Source organism: Vicugna pacos, chromosome X (genome assembly GCF_048564905.1).
Source record: "Vicugna pacos chromosome X, VicPac4, whole genome shotgun sequence".
NCBI lineage: Eukaryota > Metazoa > Chordata > Mammalia > Artiodactyla > Camelidae > Vicugna > Vicugna pacos.
Genome location: NC_133023.1, coordinates 76,732,749 through 76,753,526, shown reverse-complemented (window position 1 = coordinate 76,753,526; position 20,778 = coordinate 76,732,749). Strand labels below are relative to the sequence as shown.

The following is a 20,778-nucleotide window of genomic DNA, read 5'->3' as shown; positions in this document are numbered from 1 at the left end:
ATAGGTAGCACTCCCAGCCCCTTTTAGCCACATGCCCTCCTCCCCCTTGGCAGAGAAAGTGTGCCTGCCTTGTAGACATACATGCCATAAAGAGAAATGTGGAAGATTCTGTTTTCTGAAGAACCTTGGTTTGTTGAATCATGGTCTCCTGCCTGATAAAACTCTGCATCAGTACAGATACTTGCTGCACCCCAGAGAGTAACTGTCAGCAGAATTGTCCAGTGATATTTTTTGGGCAAATTGGAGGAGGTGGGTGAAGAGTGGCCAGAGAAGACCCAGGGAGGACATAGTACATCGAGGCGCTGGCTCGGGTACTCAGGAGATCTGGATCTTAGGAGCATGTCTGTCAGTGATCAGCTGTATAGTCTTGGGCAAGTCACTTAACCTCTCTGTACCCCAAACTCCTCATCTGTTTTAACAACTGGGGTTGGACTGGAGGTTCTGTAAGTTTCCTTCCGGCTCCATCACTAATAAGCTGAGCCTCAGTCAGAATCCTGTCAAAGTCCCACAAGGTTCTTGGGGTGGTCCCCTTGGGCATAAGGCCACAGGCCAGGTAGAATAGTCAATGCTGCAGCCTTAGACAGTGTTGGGTCCTCCAGATGGGGCTGTGAGACTGAGCTTTCTGGGCCAGGTTTCTATTTCTCAGAAACAATTGGAGGCTAGTTGGTTTATACTGCCTGGTGAGACCATATAGTGTAGGAATTAAGAGCTTGAGTTATGGAGCTGGACCTTAGTTTGAACACCAGTTCTGCCATTTCCAAGTGGGTGCCCTGGGACAAGTGATTTGACCTCTCTGAACATCAGTGTCTCCCTCTGTAAGATGATAATAGAGCCGACCTCAGAACTTGTGAAGATGAAAGGCAATAATGTATGTAAGACACTTAGCCCAGCACCTGGTACAGTGGAAGTGCTCACTCAGCTGTCCGCTAAGACTACTGGTGTGCTTTCTGCTAACAACATAATTCTGACCTGGGCACAGCTAAGCTTCAGCATCTCTCCTGGGTGTAGCTTTCTCTTTCTGGATGGAGTCTGAGAAAAGCCTAAGCAGATCTTTCTGGCCTGAAGTAGCCCCAGAGTGAGATCTGGATACAGGCTCCTGCTCTGCTTCTTACAGGCTGTGGGACTTTGGATAAGTTATTTAATGTCTCTGCCCCTTAGTTTCCTCATCTGTAACTCGCAGGCACGGATACTGCCTACTCCCAAGGGTTGTTGTGAATAAGATAATGAATGGGAAGGGCTTAGTGCTGCACCTGATGTCCAGAAGGCACTCAGTAAATGGGGGCTGTGCTGCTGATGGTGAAAGTAATAGTCGTAATAATAGCGAATCATAACTACCACCACTACCACTGCCCTTCTTGGGATGGAGAGTTGAATGGGTTTAAGTTCATACAGGTTTTGCATACCTAACCCAAATGTTAGGACAGACAGCAATTGTTATTCCTTGAAGGGCCAGCAAAAGAATCGTTGCCAGGCTTCACAGACAGTGGCTGGGAATTTAAAACTGAGTTGTTTTTGGAGGCTGACTGAAAATGATTCAACAGAGCCTAATTCTCAGCAGAAAAATTGTTTGTTTATGCCAGTCCCCTTATACCCAATAACCATAGAGGGGAAGATGTAATTCTAAACTGACTGTGTACATCTAAACCTCAGTTTCAGTTGGTCACCCATGACATGTTCACAAACTTCATCAGGAGCATCTGGGTACAGAAATGTCAAGGCTCTGATCTTCTTTGCCAACGTTGTTTTCATTCTCAAATGGATGCTCCCCTGCTGTTCCTGAGCCTCTCCGTGGGGATAAGATTCATTTGATGGCTAGAATGTCGATGGACAAGAACAATAGGGGTTCTTAGGAATATTATGTTAGATTAGGTGGAGTTTTAGGGGGGACTGTAGAGGTATTAGCAAACAGAAACTGAAAAGCTAAGTAATCCTGATGGTTCTCTAAATAAACCCATTCACTGAAGGAGGGATATATTTCTTTTGACTTCCCTCCATTTGTCTCTTCAGTGCTCTGTTAAAAGTCTAAAAAGAGAAAGAAAACAGCCAGTCACTGCAAGTGAAGCTAAGTACTAGGCTTCCTGTCCTTCCCACACCACATCCGGGGGAGGAGGGTGTTCACTACTTCCCTAGGGGGTGTAGATTGCACCCCACTAGCTACACACCCTCTGCCCTGACCTCATACTTTCTCTCCCTTTTGCTCTCTCCCCTCTCCCCTTCCCGTGAGGAATACTAACCACAGGATCCAAAGGCTTCTTCACAGGGATTGTCCACTAATATCTCCTCTGGGTCCCAGGTGTCCATTCTCTTTTTTGCCCTTGGTTCTGAGGTTATAGAAATAAAAAATGGATTTCAATTTTGGACAGAGATTTTAGGGGTATTTTCTGACCTCTAGTAAAACACTTCCTCTGTTCTACCAGATTCCTTCCACTCAACTCTAATCCTCACCCCTCAATCTCAGAGCAGTGCCTCTCTCTTCCTCAGCAGCCCTGGCCAAGTTCAGGCCCCTCTGGTATGGGTGTGACAGCCTAAGGTTCTGGGGTAGTGTGAAGGGCCAGATCCCTTGAAGAGCAGAGGTGAAATTATAATATGGGCAGTTTACCATCATGGAGACTGGGGCCAAGGAACACTGAGATGGCATAAGCTATTAACAACAATGGGCCTGTAAGTCCTCACAGCTTTTTTTCAGTGCCTTTAGTGTACTGGGAGAATCATATATGATTATTAAAAAGTTCCAATAAAAGCAAAACCCACAAAAAGGTACCTTGATCCTTTACTTCTCAAAATCACCTAGAATCTTAGCCCTAGAGAAAACCACTGTTCATGTTTGATTTCCCTCCAGATATTCTGCACATGTATACACATCATGCTGTACATGATGTCCTCTGACTTGCCATTTTCTCTAACAAAACGTCAGGTCTTGGAAAACTTTACAGGCCAGTAAATGTAAGACAGCATTAGCCCTCTTAATGTCTGCATTGCATTCCATATGTGTGGGTGGCACCATAATCTATTTAGCCGTTCACCACTGTTAGACATTTAGCTTGTTTCCAACTTTCGGCTGTTGTAAACAATACCATGATTGAACAACCATGAGCACCCTTTTTTGGGTACTTGTAGAATTATTTTTGGCTATAGTTCAAGATATGAGATGATTAGCTCATAGGGTTCCCACATTTTGACAGTTCTTGATATATGTATCGAGAGGGAGAGCAGGAGGGAGACTGACAACCAAACTACTCTCCCTAAAGGTTGTACCAATTTATACTTCCATCACCGGAAATCATAACCTTTAAGCTAACCCTACAGCCATCCAAACAAAGATCTTGTGTCAGCCAGTGCTGGGGCATCATACTGGGCTGCCAGCGAGTGGTCCCTGAGCACTCTCCCTACACTTCATCTACTCCTCTTTCTCCTGACCACCAACCACAGTATGAGAAAAGTTTCAAACTCAAAATAGGAATACTGTTTTATAAATTGTTAGGGAAGGTCTTTCTATCTTTTCTTCTCTGACGAACCATTGATCCGGCATTACCTTCGAAAGGATTGTCCTTGGCATATGGATCCTGGGACTGCAAGTTAGCACGCTGATTGTAGTGATGCTCAGTGATGTTCTGAGATCCATTTCCCCCAGAACATTCACCTTCCTCCATGGGTTCTTCTAAAGCAAATGTAACTGATATGTTCTTTTTAGCTCTTACTCTTATATCTTCTTTCTGTATAGCAAGATGGAAAAAAAAAAAAGGTCAGTTGGTGCCTGAGAGTGCAGTGATTGGTCCCTAGGGCAGTGACATTTAATGAGCCGTTAACCTGTAGGATTGGCTTTAGAGGCCTCGGTTCCATTGAGGATTGTCTTTGAAGTGGTCTTTTTCCTTTGGCCATTCCCATCCGGGTAGCAAAACTGGGAAAGATAGAAGGGACAAAGCTATAGTGAAAAAAAGGTGCAAGCTCCTTAATCAAACACAGCCATCACCCCATCCCTGCCATATGTGTTTGGACAATGAAAGGGACAACCGAGCAAGAGGAGGTTTAGTCCTTTTACTCCTCAAAACCTTGATCCTATTCTTTTCCACATTCCTGTTCTCTCCCATCTTTCCTTATTATTGGGAGGATCAGAGAATGGGAAGCGGAGAATGTGGGGCAGCTTCAGGATATTCACCCGCAGAATATTGCCAGTATGCTCCTTAAGGGGCTCGTGCTCCTTTTCTGTGTGACAAACCAGGGAATAGAAACCCTATTTTGGAGAAGCTCTAATTCTGATGGCTTCACCTTTGTACAACTCATCCCACTAACATGATGACTCACATTGTGCCAGGGGGAGGGAGTACCGAACCATGCTGGCATGCTCAAGGTCACTGCTCTTGCCCCATTGGGGCCAGCTGCTCTTGAGAGATTTGCCCAGTGCTGCACAGAATCCAAGCCCCTCCCAGGACTCCCTGCTTATGTTGAAGATTGATCCTGCATCTATTCTTATCAGTACACCTAGCAGGCCGCTCAGTACCTTTCTGATGAGCATCTTTCGCCTAAACTTCCGGAAGCTGGAATGCTTGATGGGGGTGGCTGTTGGCGAGTACGCAGCTCTTCACGTTTATACTCAATAACAGATATCAGCCAGCGCAGGCCTTCAATTACAGGCTGATGGTTCTTTCTTTGGAGGTTTATAATGGCTGAACAGGGTTCCTGTGACAAAAAAAAAGAAGAGAAGGCTCCAGCCCAGGAGCCTGGGAGTCCTGGGGCCCACAATCCCAATCACCCTGAGCCAAAGAGCAGAGGTACATGTAAGCTCTGCTGTGCCTAGAGAGGCTCTTAAGACTTGCCAGGAGCGGGGAGGGGATAGCTCAAGTGGTAGAGCAAATTATTAGCATGCCCGAGGTCCTGGGTCCAATCCCCAGTACTTCCTGTAAAAATAAATAAATCTAATTACCTCTCCCCACCCCAACCGAGATAAAATAATTAAATAATACAATAACAAAGTAAAAAAAAAAAAGGACTTTCCAGAAGACACCCAGCATTCACTCCTGAGAGAGTAAATGAAAGGCACAAAAGCTAAGATCCTTTAATCAAGTGTAATGTCTTGGATGTGTGACCCTGGACAAGTCACTGAGAGTCTCTGAGCCTTAGCTTTCTTATCCATAAAACGAGGCTCTTGAAACTTCCAATTTTAAAGAGCTATTTTGCAGGCCTAATGAGAAAACAGATGTGAAGTATTATCAGAGTGTGATATTTATTATCACTGTTGAGTCAGAAATCATGACCATGGTTGTTGCCTGGCGGGGAGAATCTTTGCCTAAGACCCGCCATAGGAGGCTGATTATGGACCAGGCCAGGAGAGGCATTGGCCTTGCCGGAGAGGATGAAGGCGGGGAGGGCTGGACACTTACCACTCGGCACGGGGACTTTTTCTCATTCATTAGTGTTTCCAGCAGCAGATATTCAATAATATCACAAGGGAGGCGGGCATCCTTCTTGTCTTGCTTGTTGGCCAGGCTAGGGCAGGGCATTGGAGAGAGGGAGGGAAGAAGAGAGGACAAGTGAAACAGAAATTGAGGTCAAGGGCAAGAAAAGAAAGGGAAGGGAGGGGTCAACCAATTCTGGTACAGTTGCTGCGTATCCAGGAACTAGCGTTCATATCCAGTGAGGTGAGCCAGACATTTTTCTAGCCACCTCTCAGTGAAGGAAAGAATAGCACAAATAATTTGAAACCACAATTAATCTCCAGGCCTCATTTCCCACTTCCTCTACGCTATGCCATTAAACTTTCATTAGAATTGCTACCTGGGATATGAACAGATGTGGAGCTTTGACATCCTCCAAGCTCTGTTCATGCTGGAGTTGGGGGTGCTAATGAGGAACCAAAAAGGCTAAAAGGGAGTGGGGTGAGGGATGCAGATTGATGGGCCACCCGAATTATTAGCCTGGAATAAGTGTTAGTTACATAACTTTTAGGCAGTCCACCAAGGGAGGAGGCCATTGGCAATGAATATACAAAATAGGGATTTTCTGCCATCGTCTCAGGGTCAGAGACTGAAGCCAGAAAAGAGAAGCAAATTTAAGAAGGCAGTCTTCAGGACAAGTTGAGGGATAGGGGTGGAAGGTCCAGATATTACTCTGTTTCCCTTTGATGCTCGCCTTCAGAATTATCTTTGCACCATTAGGTAATAGGTTTCCCCATGGCAGTGTCTGCTAGAAAGTGGCTCCTGAAAACCACCCCCAGAGGACTGAGCTGCTCCCCCTCACTGAGCCTAAGAGGAGAGGAGGACTAGCTGGATGTGACAAAGGGACCACCTAGGTCCTTCCTATGTCGCTGCTTTTCTAAAGGCACAAAATGGGAAGGGGAGATCAGACACAAAGGTAGAATCTTACATAAGGAAGGGTTTTCCTGCCACTCTTTCATCAGACAACAGGCGTGTTAGGATGACCTTCACTTCTGGCATGCGGCTGAAGTCACTGGAATCCAGGACAAAAACAAGCCCGTGTGCTTGCGCGTAGTAGTTGGGCCAGATTTCTTGACCCTTCGTATCTCCATTCAGCTCATAGATGGAAACTTCATGATCATCCAGCAGGAGTGTGGTCAGTTCAGATTGCATACAACTGCCCATCCTACTGGGGAGCACTATGCATAGGGGAAGAAAGGAGAAGTAACCACAAGACAGGGGTCTAGAGTTAGATGAAGGAATTTGTCACAAGGTGATCTGAGACTTGAATAGAGCCTGCCCTGAGGACTCCTATGGGGTGTCCTGCCATCCTGCTCATAGATTCATCTTCCTAAGCTGACACTTTACCCGTGCTACCCTCTCCTGGCTCAGGAACGTTTGGTGAGTGCCCACCGCTTCCAGGATAGACTACAGACTCCTTTACCACCTAACCTGCCAGATCCATCTCTACCTTGACTGGTGTCCAGGGTCCCTGGTCCACACGCCATCTCTTCCTCCCTCTACTTCTTGGCTCCTGCACCTCCCCACCCCCTACTCCACATGACTGTCACACTCTCTCTTGTCCTGGGCCTTCACAAGGTGCTATTCCTGCCGCTTAGGACACTCCTCCACTACGCTCTGCTGGCTTAACACCTGGTTGGTTTTTTAAATACCAATTTAGATCTTGCTTCTAGAAAGTTTTCTCTAATGCACACCACCGTCCCCCCAGTCTGGATAAGGTGCCTGTCTTCTGGACTTAACCACTATCATGGCACATATTACAGCATTCTGCATTCTGTGATTTGTTTGTCTGGGTTATAAACTGCAACAGGATAGGAACCCCTCGGTTTTACTGTTATTTTCACAATGCCGAGCACAGAAGCTGGCACACAGGGGCTGAAGAAATATTTATTAACTGAATTGGATAAGCGAATGAATAAATGAACAGAAAGCCCTTCTCTCCTAGCTCTTCTCAAGGCTCATCTCAAGTACCACTTTCTTTAGGAAGCCTCTCTGACCTGCCCGGCTCTCACTTCTCTCTCTCTTTGAGCACATGGTCTGTTACACTGGTCGTTCACCTCATTCTGTGCGTGTGCTGTCTCCAACAAAAATTTAAGCTCTGTGAGGGAGGGGCTCGCCTTCCCTTACACTTAGTAGGTGTTCAATAAATGGTCATCGTGCCTATTACTGTGAATGAGAGTATGAAGTCCTCTTCCTCATATCTCCCCCGAGAAACCATGCTAAACTCAGATTCATTTGCCCTTTCAGGGCTATGGTCAGACCATACAATCCTGCAGGGCCTTCCACACCTCAGTCAGCCCCAGAGAAACGTAGTTCAGCATGACAGCCTGTAGATACATTCCAGTTTGTTGAGCTGACAGTTCTGGCCTAGCTCTCTGCCTACATTAGTAGCATAATGATTTTATAGATTCTGTGCACTTAAACCTGGGAGTTCCAAGACCAGAATCAGTAGTGTCTTATTTATAGTATCAGATCTACCTGGGACATTTTCCATAGGATTGCCAGAACAAGTCATTTAGCTCTGAAGTTAACAGGATGCTTTCAGATCTTTGGAAATACATGATCCACACATTTCTATGTATACATAATATGTCTCTATGTATGTGTGTATATATACATATCACATTTAATGTCATCTCATAATGTCCTCTTCTGTTTTTATGTTAGTCAATGATTTTAATTATAGCTTTCGCATAACATACAATTTTTACTTATAACTTTGATGTGTTATTTGTTATGTCTGGATTAGACTACTTAAAAATAAATGAATAGGTTAAAACTCTAAAGGTAATTTTAAAATATTCATTGTATCAAGGCCAGCTTAGAGAGCAGTAAAACTCATGCCTGTTGTGTCTCATTATTGTCTGGTGTGCTTAAGATTTTGATTCCTGAGCCTTCTTCAGAGGAAAATATCTGAACCTTTGTTCCCCAGGTCAGTAGATGCGAAAGTGCTTCAAGTGATTCTGATTTTTGGCTCAGTACTCACTGTGCTCCAGGATCACCTGTGGAGCTTTTGAAACCCCTGCCACGAGGCCGCATTCTCTGAGGGTTTGATGCCATAGACCTGCGGTGGGGTTCAGGCATCATTTTTTTCAGAGCTCCCCAGATGATTGAAATCTATAGCCAGGTTTTAAGAGGCACTGCTCTAAACGCTCTCATTTAGAGCACCTGCTTGTGCTCATGCTCGGGTTTCTTGCCCCACATGACCATGCCAGACAACACAGTTACAGTGAATAGAGTCATTGACAGTAATGGCTTATGTCCCAAAATATTTTATAGCTGGTATCTTCAAATACACAAGTGATGACTCGTAGATTAGAACTTCCTGCCTAGGCTATTGTCTGTTTCTGGCAGTCATAAACATCTGCCGGAGCAGGGGAGGTGAGCTATTATGTTTTGGGTACATAGCAACCTACTGGATTGACTCTGGCAGTCCTCCATGGACAGAGGTGGCCTGAGATATTCTTCAGAATGGACATCAGTGGCGCTTTGCTCCTTAGCCATTGAAAACTCTGTGAATGAAGTCACAACCATAAACCTGTTGGTTTAGGAATCAGCCCCAAGTTATTCACCAAGCACAAGGCAAGTTACACAGTAAGAACTTAAGAGTCCAGGCTCTATCCTCTAGAAATGAGGATGGAAAGCAGACAGTATTCTCCTAGACAAAATAGCATAGGGGTAATTGCAGGTGAGTGCTTCTCAAAGCTGGCTGGCTTTGAGAAAGACCTGGGGAGTTCTTAAAATATAGATTCCCAGGCCTCACCCAGACTGGTAAACCTAGGAACCTAGGGTGGGGTTGAGTTGGGCTCTAAAAATTACCCCCACCTTTATCAGCAATCTTGTGATTTATCCTGGCTCCTTGGTTTTCTTGCTACTGCTTACCTTTTTACTGTGTCTGCCTATCAGAGAATTGGGAGAGGTGGAGTCAAATTTGCTGCCTGTTATAAGGTGGGATACTAGGCTGAACCACTGGCTAAACTGTGCTTGGGGCTGCCCCTCTGGGGGGTCGGTGGGGGAGAGGGAGAAGTTGTTAAGAGTCAACATGTAGCCTCAGGAGAATGGTGGAGTCTGGGAGAACAGTTATTCCACAAATGTATATGAGTACCTACCTGAAGGCAATAAAAGTACAGAGACTGGAGATACAGAGCTAAAATGATCCATTCTTTTCCCTCAAGGGTTCACAGTGCAGGGGGTGGACTTGCAGTTGCACAACGATGCCGTGGTAAGTGCATGATAGAGGGAGGCACAGAATAGAGTGGGAGCCAGGGAAGGAGGCGCTGGGCATTGGGGATAACTTTCCTGAGGTCAAGCTGAGGCTGTGTCTTGAGGCATTTGATTAAGCAGGTAGATGATGGAGGGGATGAAGTGCTAGGGAGCAGGACAGCATGTACAGAAAGTGTGGGCATGTGAATGAGAATGGTATGATGGCAGAGGTGTGGCAAGTCCTTCCGGTAACTGTGTGGACTGAATACTGGGGAGACAACTAGAGACGGTGAGACCAGCCAGCGGGCTATGGCTGTCATTCAAGGAAACTGATACTGGCTTCAAGTTGGCCAGAGGCAGAGGAGTCAGATTAGCCCTTTGCTATACTTTGAATAGGGCTGCCAGGTTATATAAAATATGGCCACGTGCTCATACCCCCTTCTTTTATTTATTAAAACTCAGTGGAGGGCATCCTATGCCAGCCACTGTGTTGGGCTCTTTGATTAACTGGCCTGCAGTTAGCAAGGTCTTCACAACTGGAAAAGTAGCTCCCTGCAATTCTGTGTAACTGCTTCTTGAAATGTCAAGGTATTAAACTGGAGATCTAGTATTAAACTTGCACATCTCTGGACTGACAACATTTCTCAAGCTCCAACCCTCTATATGAACTGTCACAAAGAGTTGCATGTTATTAAACTTCCTCATCATCCCACACTTGTCTTTCTTATCTAGACCAAATTCCACTTTAATTGAGCTCTGAAACTAGACACTGTTTCAAATATCCTTCATAATTGACTGCAGTGCTTTATATAGTCTGAGTTCATTCGTACTGACACCATGAGAGGACGTTCAATTAGGATAGCTTGTAAAGGGAGCAGGTGACAGACATTACATAAACAGGCTGCTAACACCTAAGGAGAGGAGTGAGTGAGTGTGTGTGTGTTGGGAAGTGTTTACCTTCAAAAGAGGAAATCTGAGGGCCATGAAGTAAGGGCTAGGAGGGAATTATTATTTCATTGGTCCCTGGGGCCCATGGGAGACCTAAACCAGTATCTAATGCTCTTAGTTCCTTACGTCTCCGGATCGCCTCCATAAGAACAGTTTTGCCTGAGTTGTCCAATCCAATGATGATGAGGGTCACATTCCTAGAAATGGAAAAGAAAAATGAGCCAAAGCCTTAAAAGCACCATTAGTTCCCAGGCTAAACAAAGGATTCTACTCTTCCTGGTGTTTGGGGCTCTGCCTGCAGTAGGCAGGCACAGCAAGGTGTTAGAAGGTGGTATGGGAACCCCTCCCCAAAGCCTCCAAGGCTGCTTTTCTTCCCCAATTCACTGGCTTTGTAGAATGGCCCATCCTCCCCCAACCCTGCCCCCAGTCTTGTAGACACTGCTTAGTCACTTCACCTAACAATAAATATCATAAAGACTTGTCCTTTGAGGGATTGTGGGCAGATACATTGGAGGAAATAAGAGAACAGGTCTAGAGAAATAATTACAACATTACCTTCGTGTCTCTTCAGTTTCCTTACTGTGAGGCCAGCAGGAGGTCAGTAGCCGGAACATGATTCAGTTTTGCTCTTTAATATTAAAGAAAACAAGTAAACAAGAAATCAGCCCCATTATTAACACCAAACCTAAGTCAGCTTATGAGTACACGGGTACTGATAAACGGAAAGCCTGGGACTACTGGAAGTCCATTACTTCATTCTGTCCAACCTTGCCTATGTCATATAGGGAGGGACTGGTTATCATCAACTCGAGAGGCAAAATAGGGTGATTTCTCACTAAAGCAACCCACACAGGCATGATGGCATCAGGTATGGCCTATCCCTTCAATCTTGGTTTATCCCTGTTAGGAATATCTTCATTCAGCTTTGGGGGTCGGGGTGGGATGGAGTGATGTCTTGGAGAAGAACTACCTTAGGTTTCAAGAAGGAGCTATTGGAAGACCTGTTCTAAGTAACAACTATCCATTAGGCTTGGTTCTCTTATTGCCTCTGCTTCAGAAATGTGGGTGTTGGTGACCCACTATCGTAGATTGCATACAATTTCTAGTGCTGTAAGAGACCTTAGAGATCATTTAGTCTAATGGATTTCAAACATCAGTCCAGGTGCTGTACTCTCAAAGATTCTTGGGGTTGCATAAGCAGCCTAGGTGGTTTCAAATTATAGCCATATTTGGGAGTGATTGCCTAAGTAAAAAGTAATTTACACAATCACTTCATGGTTAATCTATGTTGTAGCATGTATTAGCATTTTATCCCTTTTTATGGCTGACTAATATTCCATTGTATGAATATACCACATTTGTTTATCCATTCATCAGTTAATGGACATTTGGATTGTTTCTACTTTTTTGGCTCTTATGAATAATCCTGCTATATAAATGTGTATACAAATTTCAGTGTGTACATGTGTTTTCAGTTCTCTTGGGTGTATACCTAGGAGTATAACAGCTGGGTCATATGATAACTCTATGTTTAACCCTTTTAGGAAGTGCCAGACTCTTTCTATATTTTACATTCCTACCAGCAGTGCAGGATGGTTCCAACTTCTTTTGGTCTTTTTGTTTATAGCCATACTAGTGGGTGTGAAGTAGTATCTAGTGGTGGTTTTGATTCATATTTTCCTAATGAATAATTATGTTGGGGTCCAGAGCTGGAGGAAGCTCTGGTTGGGTTAACAAAGTACTTAGGCTCATACCCAGATGGGTTTTGCTTAGCTGTCTATGAGCACAGTGGTATGTGCCAGCTTAGCAGGGTTCTGCAGAGTCACCCACTGTTTTGGACAATGGCCTTTCCCACAGAGACTCACATTTCATATCATTTCTTAGAGCATAGTTCATTCTCTAGGAAATTATTTGGCTTCCCATAAGGACCTCTTGGAGAATGGCTCTGGTTTATGCCAGACAAAAGAGAAACCTTATACGTGGCCTATGATCAAAACCAGCCTCACTCCAGCTTTGCTCATAAAGCTGATAAGACCTGAAGCCTGAAACACCAGAGTCTGATCGTCTGGGTTCCATGATAGCCATCTCCCTTTGAGACGAGGCCAGTAGCAGCTTCATGTCTATTTCCTGATAATTGGCAGAGCTTCCTAACTTGATCTCAGGCAGTCTGTATTTGTTAGTGCCACTAAGAAAGGTCAAACTGGTATCACACAAATTCTTCCTTAAGAACATATCCTAAAGAAGGATACATAGGGTAACCGAGAAGGAAAATAATTGGGCTAGGAATTATCAGGTCCTTTCTTTCATTTTTAGCACCTCTCCTGGGTACTCTGGGATGAAATCACCTAAATTAAACCTGCCATTTTCAGATTTCTTATCTATAGAATGGAGATAATGATATACTTTTCTTACCTTGAGGTGGTTAATTATGTATCTGATTAGAAGTTGGTTCTTTTTGGGTGAAAGACATAAGATGTGTAGAATAATTGGAAGGTGTATTAAGCTTTCTAGCCTTCTTGGCAGAGTAACACAGCTCAGTTGCCCCCTTATAAAGGGTATGACATTGTCCTAACAGTGGCTGGCAAGGTTCTGTCATGTCCATGGCAACCACTGCCTGATTCATAGCAACCAAACCCACATCTCCCTACCTTGTATGATTATAGCTAATTACTAAATGAACTTTTAGTCATCATGGTTTCCTTTTTCAGTTTACAAAGTATTCGTATAGAACTTACTATTTACCAGCACACATTTAAGTATTTTATACATATTCAACTTATTTAATCCTTATTATAACATGACAAAAAGCAGGGCTTTCATTCTTTTTAAGAGATGAGGTTCACAAAGAGGTTAAGTAACTTGCCCAAGGTTACCCAGCTAGTAAGTCGTAAAGCCAGAATTCAAAGCCAGGTGGTCTGGCTTCAGCGTCTGTGTATTAAAGTTAAGGGTCTGACAGGCTGTGTGAGTGAGATTTCGGGTACCACAGTAACTGTCTCAGCTCTGGGCCTCTCCATTTCTTCTGGACAAACTGTATGGTACTTATCTTTTTTTTTTAGTCAACTTTTAAAAAACCTTTATTTTTAGAACTGCTTTAGATATACAGAAAAATTACAAATACAGATAGTCCCCAAATACCCATATTCCCCTATTATTAACAATGTTGACCTAAAACAAATAGACTGCCAACAAAAATGGGTTTATTCAGGGTCAACAAAGAATTAAAATTTGGGGTTTCCAACCATGGCAAGCCACACACAGGTACCTCTTACAGCAAGGAGGGGAAAAGGAAGTTGGGGGGCTATAGTAAACAAAGAGTCTGTTGGAGGAATTGAGAGTTGGCATTATAGTGGCTTTTCATTGACTGAGTTGTGGCAATCTCAATGGCTGAATTCTTACCAGGCAAGAGGAGGAAGTCTTTCTTCTTCCTGTTGGGTTCTGCTGTTGTCACAGGGTGTGAGAGCTCCCCTTTCTAGCCTCCTGACTTTCAGTTGTGATTTTTGTTTATTCATTTTTACATTTCCTCCTTTTGATCATGATCTTTCTCTAAAAGCATGGCTGATCAAGAGTCAGGTTTTCTGGTTCCAGTGGCTTTTTGTCCTTGAATGCCAGAAGGGACCTTTACTGGGTATAGTGTCCCACAGTGGAGGGAAAGTGCACGTATTGGAAACCTATTGAGGTCACATTCAAGTAACAAGGAAGGGTAGGAGGGAAATCTCTCAGGCATTTTTTATCTAAAGTCCATATATCATCAAGATCATAGACATTGGGGATCATATGAAGTGTTACATCATCATCAAAGGTTTGGCAGACAAACTTCCAGCAGGTCTGGTCTCGATGTCTCGGGTAAGCTGTCTCATCAGATGTTGTCTGCTTCAATTCCGGGAACTGTTAACTTTCAGGTCACCAGATGATATGCAGGTCCTCTCAGGGTGTGGTGCTTTCTTTAGGTATGTCATAAGAATCCAGCAGTCTGTTCTCTGGAGTTTGATGGCACAAAGGTTGGTTAGCAGTACCTGATAGGGGTCTTTCCAGTGAGGTTAGAGAGCCCTTCTGGTGGTGTCTTTTCCAGTAGATGAAATCTTTAGGTTGCAAGGATGCTTAAGGTCTTCGTCTCCTAAGAGCGCACTGTGAAAACATTGCTCTACCAAAACATGGTTATTTTAAATAGAAGCAATAGGCTTTTTCAATATTGAAGTATCTCTCCTTTTATCAGTTGTGGGTCAAAAGAGGCAGAAGCCAAGTGCATTGAGTGTCCTGTGGCTATCTCAAAGGGTGAGAGTTTGAGTTCCAAAAGGGATGGATCTAAGATTTAGAAGGACCAATGGCAATGCTTTTGGCTAAGTTACTTAGAGGGCCCTTACAAATCTGCCAAGTGAGTCTTAATAATGCTGTTAGTGCATTTGACCAGACCAGAGGGTTGAAGATGTTAAGTGCAGTGAAAGTGTTGTAAAACTGGCCAAGCAGTACAGACTTGCTAAAGTACCTGACCAGGAAAATGGGTCCCTTGATCATTATGAAGTTTGAGAGGAATTCCCCAGGTGGGGATAATATTTTACAAAAAGACTTTAGCCACAGAAGAGGCAGTAGCTTGTTTGCAAGGGAATGTTTTAGTCCAGTGTGAAAACATTCAGACCATGACTAAAACATATTTATATCTCTGAGATGGAGGAAGTTGTATGAAATCCAATTGCCAGACCTCGAATGGTCCATTAGGCAGTTTAAATGTCCAGGAGCAGTAAGAACAGGCTTCCCCGGGTTGTACTTTGGACTAGTGGGACAAGTGAGGTAGGTAGTTTTGCAGCCTTGTTAATGTTTCCCCACCAATACTGATTCATGAAAGCTATAATTTGGTCAGTAGGCCAATGGTTTAATGCATGTACAGTGGTTAGGAAGGGGAATTTTAGAGTCTCCGGTAGGACTGAGTTGTTATTTGGTCTGAACCAGAGCTTTCTCTTTTTATCAGACCAACAGTTGTTGTATTTCCAGTCTTGTTTTTCCTTTTCTGAGGTCAGCTGTTGGGCTCCTCCAGCTAGTTTTTCTTTTCTTTTTTTTTTTTAACTTTTTTTTATTTAGTTATAGTCATTTTACAATGTTGTGTCAATCCAGCTAGTTTTTCTAAAGTATCATTTGGGGAAATATCCCTTTGGACCATGACAGAGATTTGACTGCTGTTGGTTCCTTTAAGGGCAGCATTCCTTGTGGAAATGTCAGCAAGGTAATTTCCCTTATCTCCCAGGGAGTCAAGGTTAGAATGCTCTGGAATTTTAATAATAGCTTAAGTGGTAGGTAAAAGAATTGCATTCAATAATTCATGAACATAGGGGCCATTTTAAATTTTATGTCCACTAGAAGTTAGGAAGCCATGTTGCTTTCACAGTGTTCCAGAAACATGAGCTGCTCCAAAAGCGTATCTACTATCAGTACAAATATTGGGAGTTTTGTGCTTGACTCAAGTACAAGCTCTGTAAGAGCATATAATTCAGCCTGTTGGGCTGAAGTAGCCAGAGGTAAACATGCTACCTCAACAACATCAAAAGGAGTTGCAATAGCATATCCAGCACAATATTTGCCATTATCATCTTTTAAATAAGAACCATCAGCGAATGATGAGAAGTCAGCATTACCCAAAGGATTTTCCTGCAGATCATCACGAGGTATCAGGAGGTGATCCATCAGTGTTAAGCAGTCGTGAGGGACTTCATTGGTGATGGAGGGCAGAAGAGTAGCAGAATTAAGGTTATTAACAACCTAAAAGAATTATGTGAGGATGTTAACAAAAGGACTTCACAGGAGGTGAGGAGGCTGACTGAGAAATGTTGAGTGTGATGAGAATTCAGAAGGGCTTCTACTGCATGAAGTACAAAAATGCTTAAAGGGGATTGCACAATGATCTTTTTGGTGGCCTTACCCAAAAGGGAGGTGGCATTATGGCTCTAAGGCAAAAGGTGGGTATCCCTGTGCCACAGGGTCCAGTTGCTGGCTATAATACCCTATGGATGGATGGTGGTCCTCATGTTTTTGGGTGAGTACCCTAAAGGCATTACCGTCCTTTTCATATATAAAAATGAAAAAGGGAATCTGATAATTGGATAATTGGTGGGTGGGTTCATCGGACTCTCCTTTACGTCCTAAAGGCTATTTTGCCTGGTTCTTCCCATAAAGTTGGGTTGGTATTGCTCTTTAGTAAAATATACAGAGGTTTGGCCATAGGAGAAAAACTTGTAATCCAGTTCCAGTAATAACTAACTAGCCCAAGAAAACCTCACAGTTGGCACTTAGTTTTGGTTTTGGGGGAAATTAGGACATGATGAAACCTTCTGGATCTAGATGTAGCTTTTTTTCAGATATTAGATGCCCTAAATATCGAACCTGGGTTTGGGCAAACTGCAATTTTTCCTTGACAACCTTATGTCTCTTTAAGGCTAAAAACTTTAGAAGGTGGATACTGTTTTTCTGTGAGGAGGTCTGAGAAGGAGAGCAAAGAAGCAGACCTTACACATTGCAACAAAGTAGAACTCCCAAGGAACTTTATATCATCCAGATCAGCCTTCAGGATTTGTGAGAAATAAGAAGGACTCTCAGTATAACCCTGAGGTGTTACCATCCAGGTGAATTGTTTTTCTTCCCAAATGAAGGCAAAAAGGTATTGGTTAGAATGCACTGCACAAATCAATTATAGTGAAGAATTTGCCTCTGGTGGAATTGGAGGTTAGTAGCATATAAGAGTTAAGAATAACAGGGTGTCGAGGGATAACAGTCTTGTTTATTGCTCAGGAGTCCTGGACAAACCTCTGCTCTCAGCCCTTAGGTTTTCTCACTGGTAAAATCAGAGAGTTACAGGGACTATTACAAGGGATAATAAGGTCTTAAGCCTTATTATCTTCTGTTATGAGCTTTTTACCTTGAATAGCTTCTTTACTTATAGGGTATTGATTAATTCTGGGAGAAGTTTTGAGAAGTTTATTTGGATCTTGATGGGAGGTGTTCTGTGAATTTTACCAATATTAGTTGGAGATTTTGCACGTAAGGAGACAGAGCAAATAAAAAGATTTCACAGAGTCATTTAATTCACTTGATTAGCTGCTTTGATGACTAGTATCAAATTGAAGAATCATTTCCTCCTTTTGAGAGAAAAATTCCAGCATGATACTTCTATAAGGAGTCTCAGCCAAATAAATGGCTACGGTGGAAGAAGTAAGGAGAAAAGGGTGTGTATCTCTCAAATGACCTAAATAAAAAGCAACAGGTTCGGAGGAATCTCTTGAGGTTCATTAGAGATCCCCACTGTTTGAAATGTTTTAATACTCCAAGACAGGGACTGTTTTATAGTAGTAAGGTTGAGCACCAGGAGTGTGGCTCTGGTGTCAGGACTGAAAAAGATTTATCCTTAATCTGGAGAAATGTTTCTCCAAGATAATCAAGAGGGAGGGGTTGGGAGAAACCCCTGTAGTTCCTTGGAGTCCTGTCAATTAGCATTGGGAGGATGTTGGAAAGGCAAGTTAGAAAGCTGAAGTCACCTGAAGTGCTTAAATTTGTAAACAATCTCTTTTCTAGTGTCCTGGCTCTTTGCAATAATAGCAGAAACTAGGAGGGTTTTGATTTTGGTTACGGGCCTCCATTTCCTGGAGTTGAAGATTAAGAATTTTAGCAATTTTCCTTTTATGTGACTTATCTTGAGTGTGAGAGAGGTGTTTTGCCAGATAAGTAAATCTGGAGTGGACATAGTTTTCCATTCCATCCTGGTCCTTTTTACTAGAAAAGATCCCAGTTCAGCCCATTAATAAAAATAGAGTTGAAGGCTACCTGGGTGGAATCAACATCTGAAAGATCAGAGTTTTCCTTAAATACATTCTGAAATTGATCGTAATAGTCATGAATACGTTTATCAGATTTTTTTGTGTGCAAGCTTGAATTTTGTTCTAATCAACAGGCTTTGGAAAAGCCCTATGAATTGCTCTATGAAGTCACTTAGCAGTTGCCTGAACTTGATCATATAATAAGTTAATGGGCTGGTCTCTCAGTTGTAATTTCAGAGCTCTTTCAGGATTTTCCCAGTTGGCAATTTTTTCTTCCAAAGCTGGGCCTGGCCTTCGCTGACGAGTATATGACTAGCTGATTTAAGTCAGAGTAACCAGGTTGGTAAGTTTGAATGGCTGTATCAAATTCCTCAGAAAACCTGTGACAATCTTCAGTTACTTTGAGAAAATCTTTGACTATGGTTCACAGCTCTACTTTAGTCCAGGGAATATAAAAAAAGATTGAGTTTAGCTTCTGGATCCTCAGAAGCCTTAATTTTAAAGGGATGGGTTCTGACAAGTTCAGTGGAAAAGGCAGTGGGGAGAGTTTCAAAGAAAAGGGAAAGTTTGGTGAGAGAATTGGTATGGGGGAACTGAGAGTTACAGAGGAACTGTAGGCAATATAGAAGGGAAGGAGGATGGTGTTGGAGGTGGAGCTAGGGAACAGGAACAAGATAATACCTGAGGCAGGATGTGAGACATAGAAGCCAGGGAAGAGGGACATGAGGCTTTGGAAGCCATTTTATCTTTCTTTCTTTCTTTGCCTCAGTTAATCCTAAAACTTTATTTTGCAGAGATGCAATTTTAGGCTCCTGATAACGTATTGAAGCCTCAAAATAATCGGAATAGGCATTCCATTCAGTTTTGGAAATTTTAGAGCTGTGGTTGTCCAGTTTGGTTTTGAGAAAAGTAAGTTTGGGATTTCAGAACTTCCCCATAATGTCCATTGATGTTCTAAGTTGCCTTTGGTGAGGTTGGTCCCTTTAGTTAGAAATATGTATGAGGAAGAACTGCAGTTTTTAAACATAAAATCAGCCAGGGTCCCTGTAGGCGGGGGTGTCCTCAAAATATTTAGATAATTGGGATCCCATTTCTCAGAAGTTTTTTTCTAGAGTAAAATAACAATTTTCAAACAGTCTTAACAGCTCAAACAGCTTAAACAGCCTCAAACAGCGTGCAGGCCTGTTCTGAGGGAACAGTCTAGACTCAAAGGAGCCAGGCCAAAGGCTGCTCAGTACAGCTCTAATGGAACAGCCTATTCCTGAAGTGAGTCAGGCTGAAGGCCAAACAGCACAGTTTCCAATGAAACAGCTCCTATTCCAAAAGAAATCAAGCTAAAGGCTAGCACAGTTCTAGTTGGAACAGCGTAATTTCAAAGAAACGAGGCCAAAGTGCCAAACAAGTACTCACAGAACAATGCCTTAATCAGAAAGAATAAACCCCAAATTAAACCTGGAGAGTTTCAAAACGCAAAGAGGGCAGAAGTTTGGATCCAGGAAAAAGACTTACCCTCAAACCTCGGGGTGGTGAGAAAAAAATTACCTCAGTGCGCTCCTTGGGTTCCACACACCTGTCTGCTCACCAGCCTCAGAGTCGTTGGGGGGGTCTTCTCTGAATCCCCTTGTGAGCCACCAAAATGTTGACCTTAAACAAAAAAGGCTGTCAGTTATTTCGCTAGCGAAAAATAGATTTACTCAGAATTAGCGGAGAACGGCAGTTTCAGACCTGCAACTCTGGCGAGCCACAGGCAACTCCCTCTACCACACAGGGGAGAGAACTCTTTTATAAAAGAAAAAAGGCGGTTGAGAGGCCTAGTAAGCAAAGATTCCATTGGTGGAATCGAGAGTTTGCAGTATAGTGGCTTCTCATTGGCTGAGTTGTGGCAGTCTCTCATTGGCTGAGCTCTTACTAGGCAAAAAGAGGAAGTCTTTCTACTTCCCGTTGGTGGCGGCTGTGTCTAGGTTGTGAGAACTACCCCTTCTGGCTTCTTGACTCTGTTTATTAGTTTTTACAGCACCTTACGCTGATATAGTGCATTAGGTAAGAACCAGTATCGATATACTAAGGTCATCTAAAGTCCTCATTCTCATTTCCTTAATGCAGCAGTTCCGTTTGCCTTTAGTGTTACAGACTCCGCTTATTTCCAAAGTTAGTTGGGTCAACACGTCTTGCCTACCCCCTTTAGTGAAGTTGTTTGATACATTTGTAATACACATAGTGTAATAAGTTAGTTTTGTGTTTCAACTTGTCTGGGCCATGGGGTGCCCAGATATTTGGCCAAACATTATTCTGAGTTTTCCTGTGAGGGTGTTTTTGGGTGAGATTAACATTTACATAGAAAGACCTAGTAAAGCAAATTGCCCTCCCTAATGTGTAGACCTCATCCAGTCATTTGGAGG

The 20,778-nt window shown here is 43.2% G+C and overlaps 1 protein-coding gene across 5 annotated transcripts; it reads right to left on the bottom strand.

Moving 5' to 3' along the window:
- Positions 1-1,548: 1,548 nt before the first annotated feature.
- Positions 1,549-20,473, bottom strand: ARL13A (ARF like GTPase 13A). 5 transcript variants are annotated; one of them, XM_072956429.1, is made up of 12 exons: positions 20,105-20,473; positions 19,889-20,023; positions 11,139-11,211; positions 10,710-10,780; positions 8,849-8,944; positions 6,361-6,610; positions 5,379-5,484; positions 4,499-4,677; positions 3,808-3,898; positions 3,533-3,713; positions 2,235-2,321; positions 1,549-2,022 (listed from the first exon to the last, which is right to left on the bottom strand). In XM_072956429.1, exons 3-12 carry the CDS (start codon positions 11,195-11,197, stop codon positions 2,015-2,017), a joined length of 1,128 nt encoding a protein of 375 aa, XP_072812530.1. In that variant the 5' UTR covers positions 11,198-11,211; positions 19,889-20,023; positions 20,105-20,473; the 3' UTR covers positions 1,549-2,014. The 5 variants fall into 5 exon arrangements, with proteins under 5 accessions (XP_072812530.1, XP_072812527.1, XP_072812532.1 ...); XM_072956426.1 differs by having other exon boundaries at positions 19,922-20,023; positions 20,105-20,472; XM_072956431.1 differs by lacking the exon at positions 8,849-8,944 and having other exon boundaries at positions 19,922-20,023; positions 20,105-20,472.
- Positions 20,474-20,778: the final 305 nt, after the last annotated feature.

What these genes read in the sequence shown, in the direction of transcription:
- ARL13A (XM_072956429.1), bottom strand. Translation starts at nt 11,197, where the DNA reads ATGTTCCGGCTACTGACCTCCTGCTGGCCTCACAGTAAGGAAACTGAA. An exon ending in TATGGAGGCGATCCGGAGAC is followed by an intron (nt 8,945 to 10,709) that starts GTAAGGAACTAA and finishes CTTCATTCACAG; the next exon opens with AGTTTTCAATGGCTAAGGAG. An exon ending in GGACTGCCAGAGTCAATCCA is followed by an intron (nt 6,611 to 8,848) that starts GTAGGTTGCTAT and finishes CCCTATGCATAG; the next exon opens with TGCTCCCCAGTAGGATGGGC.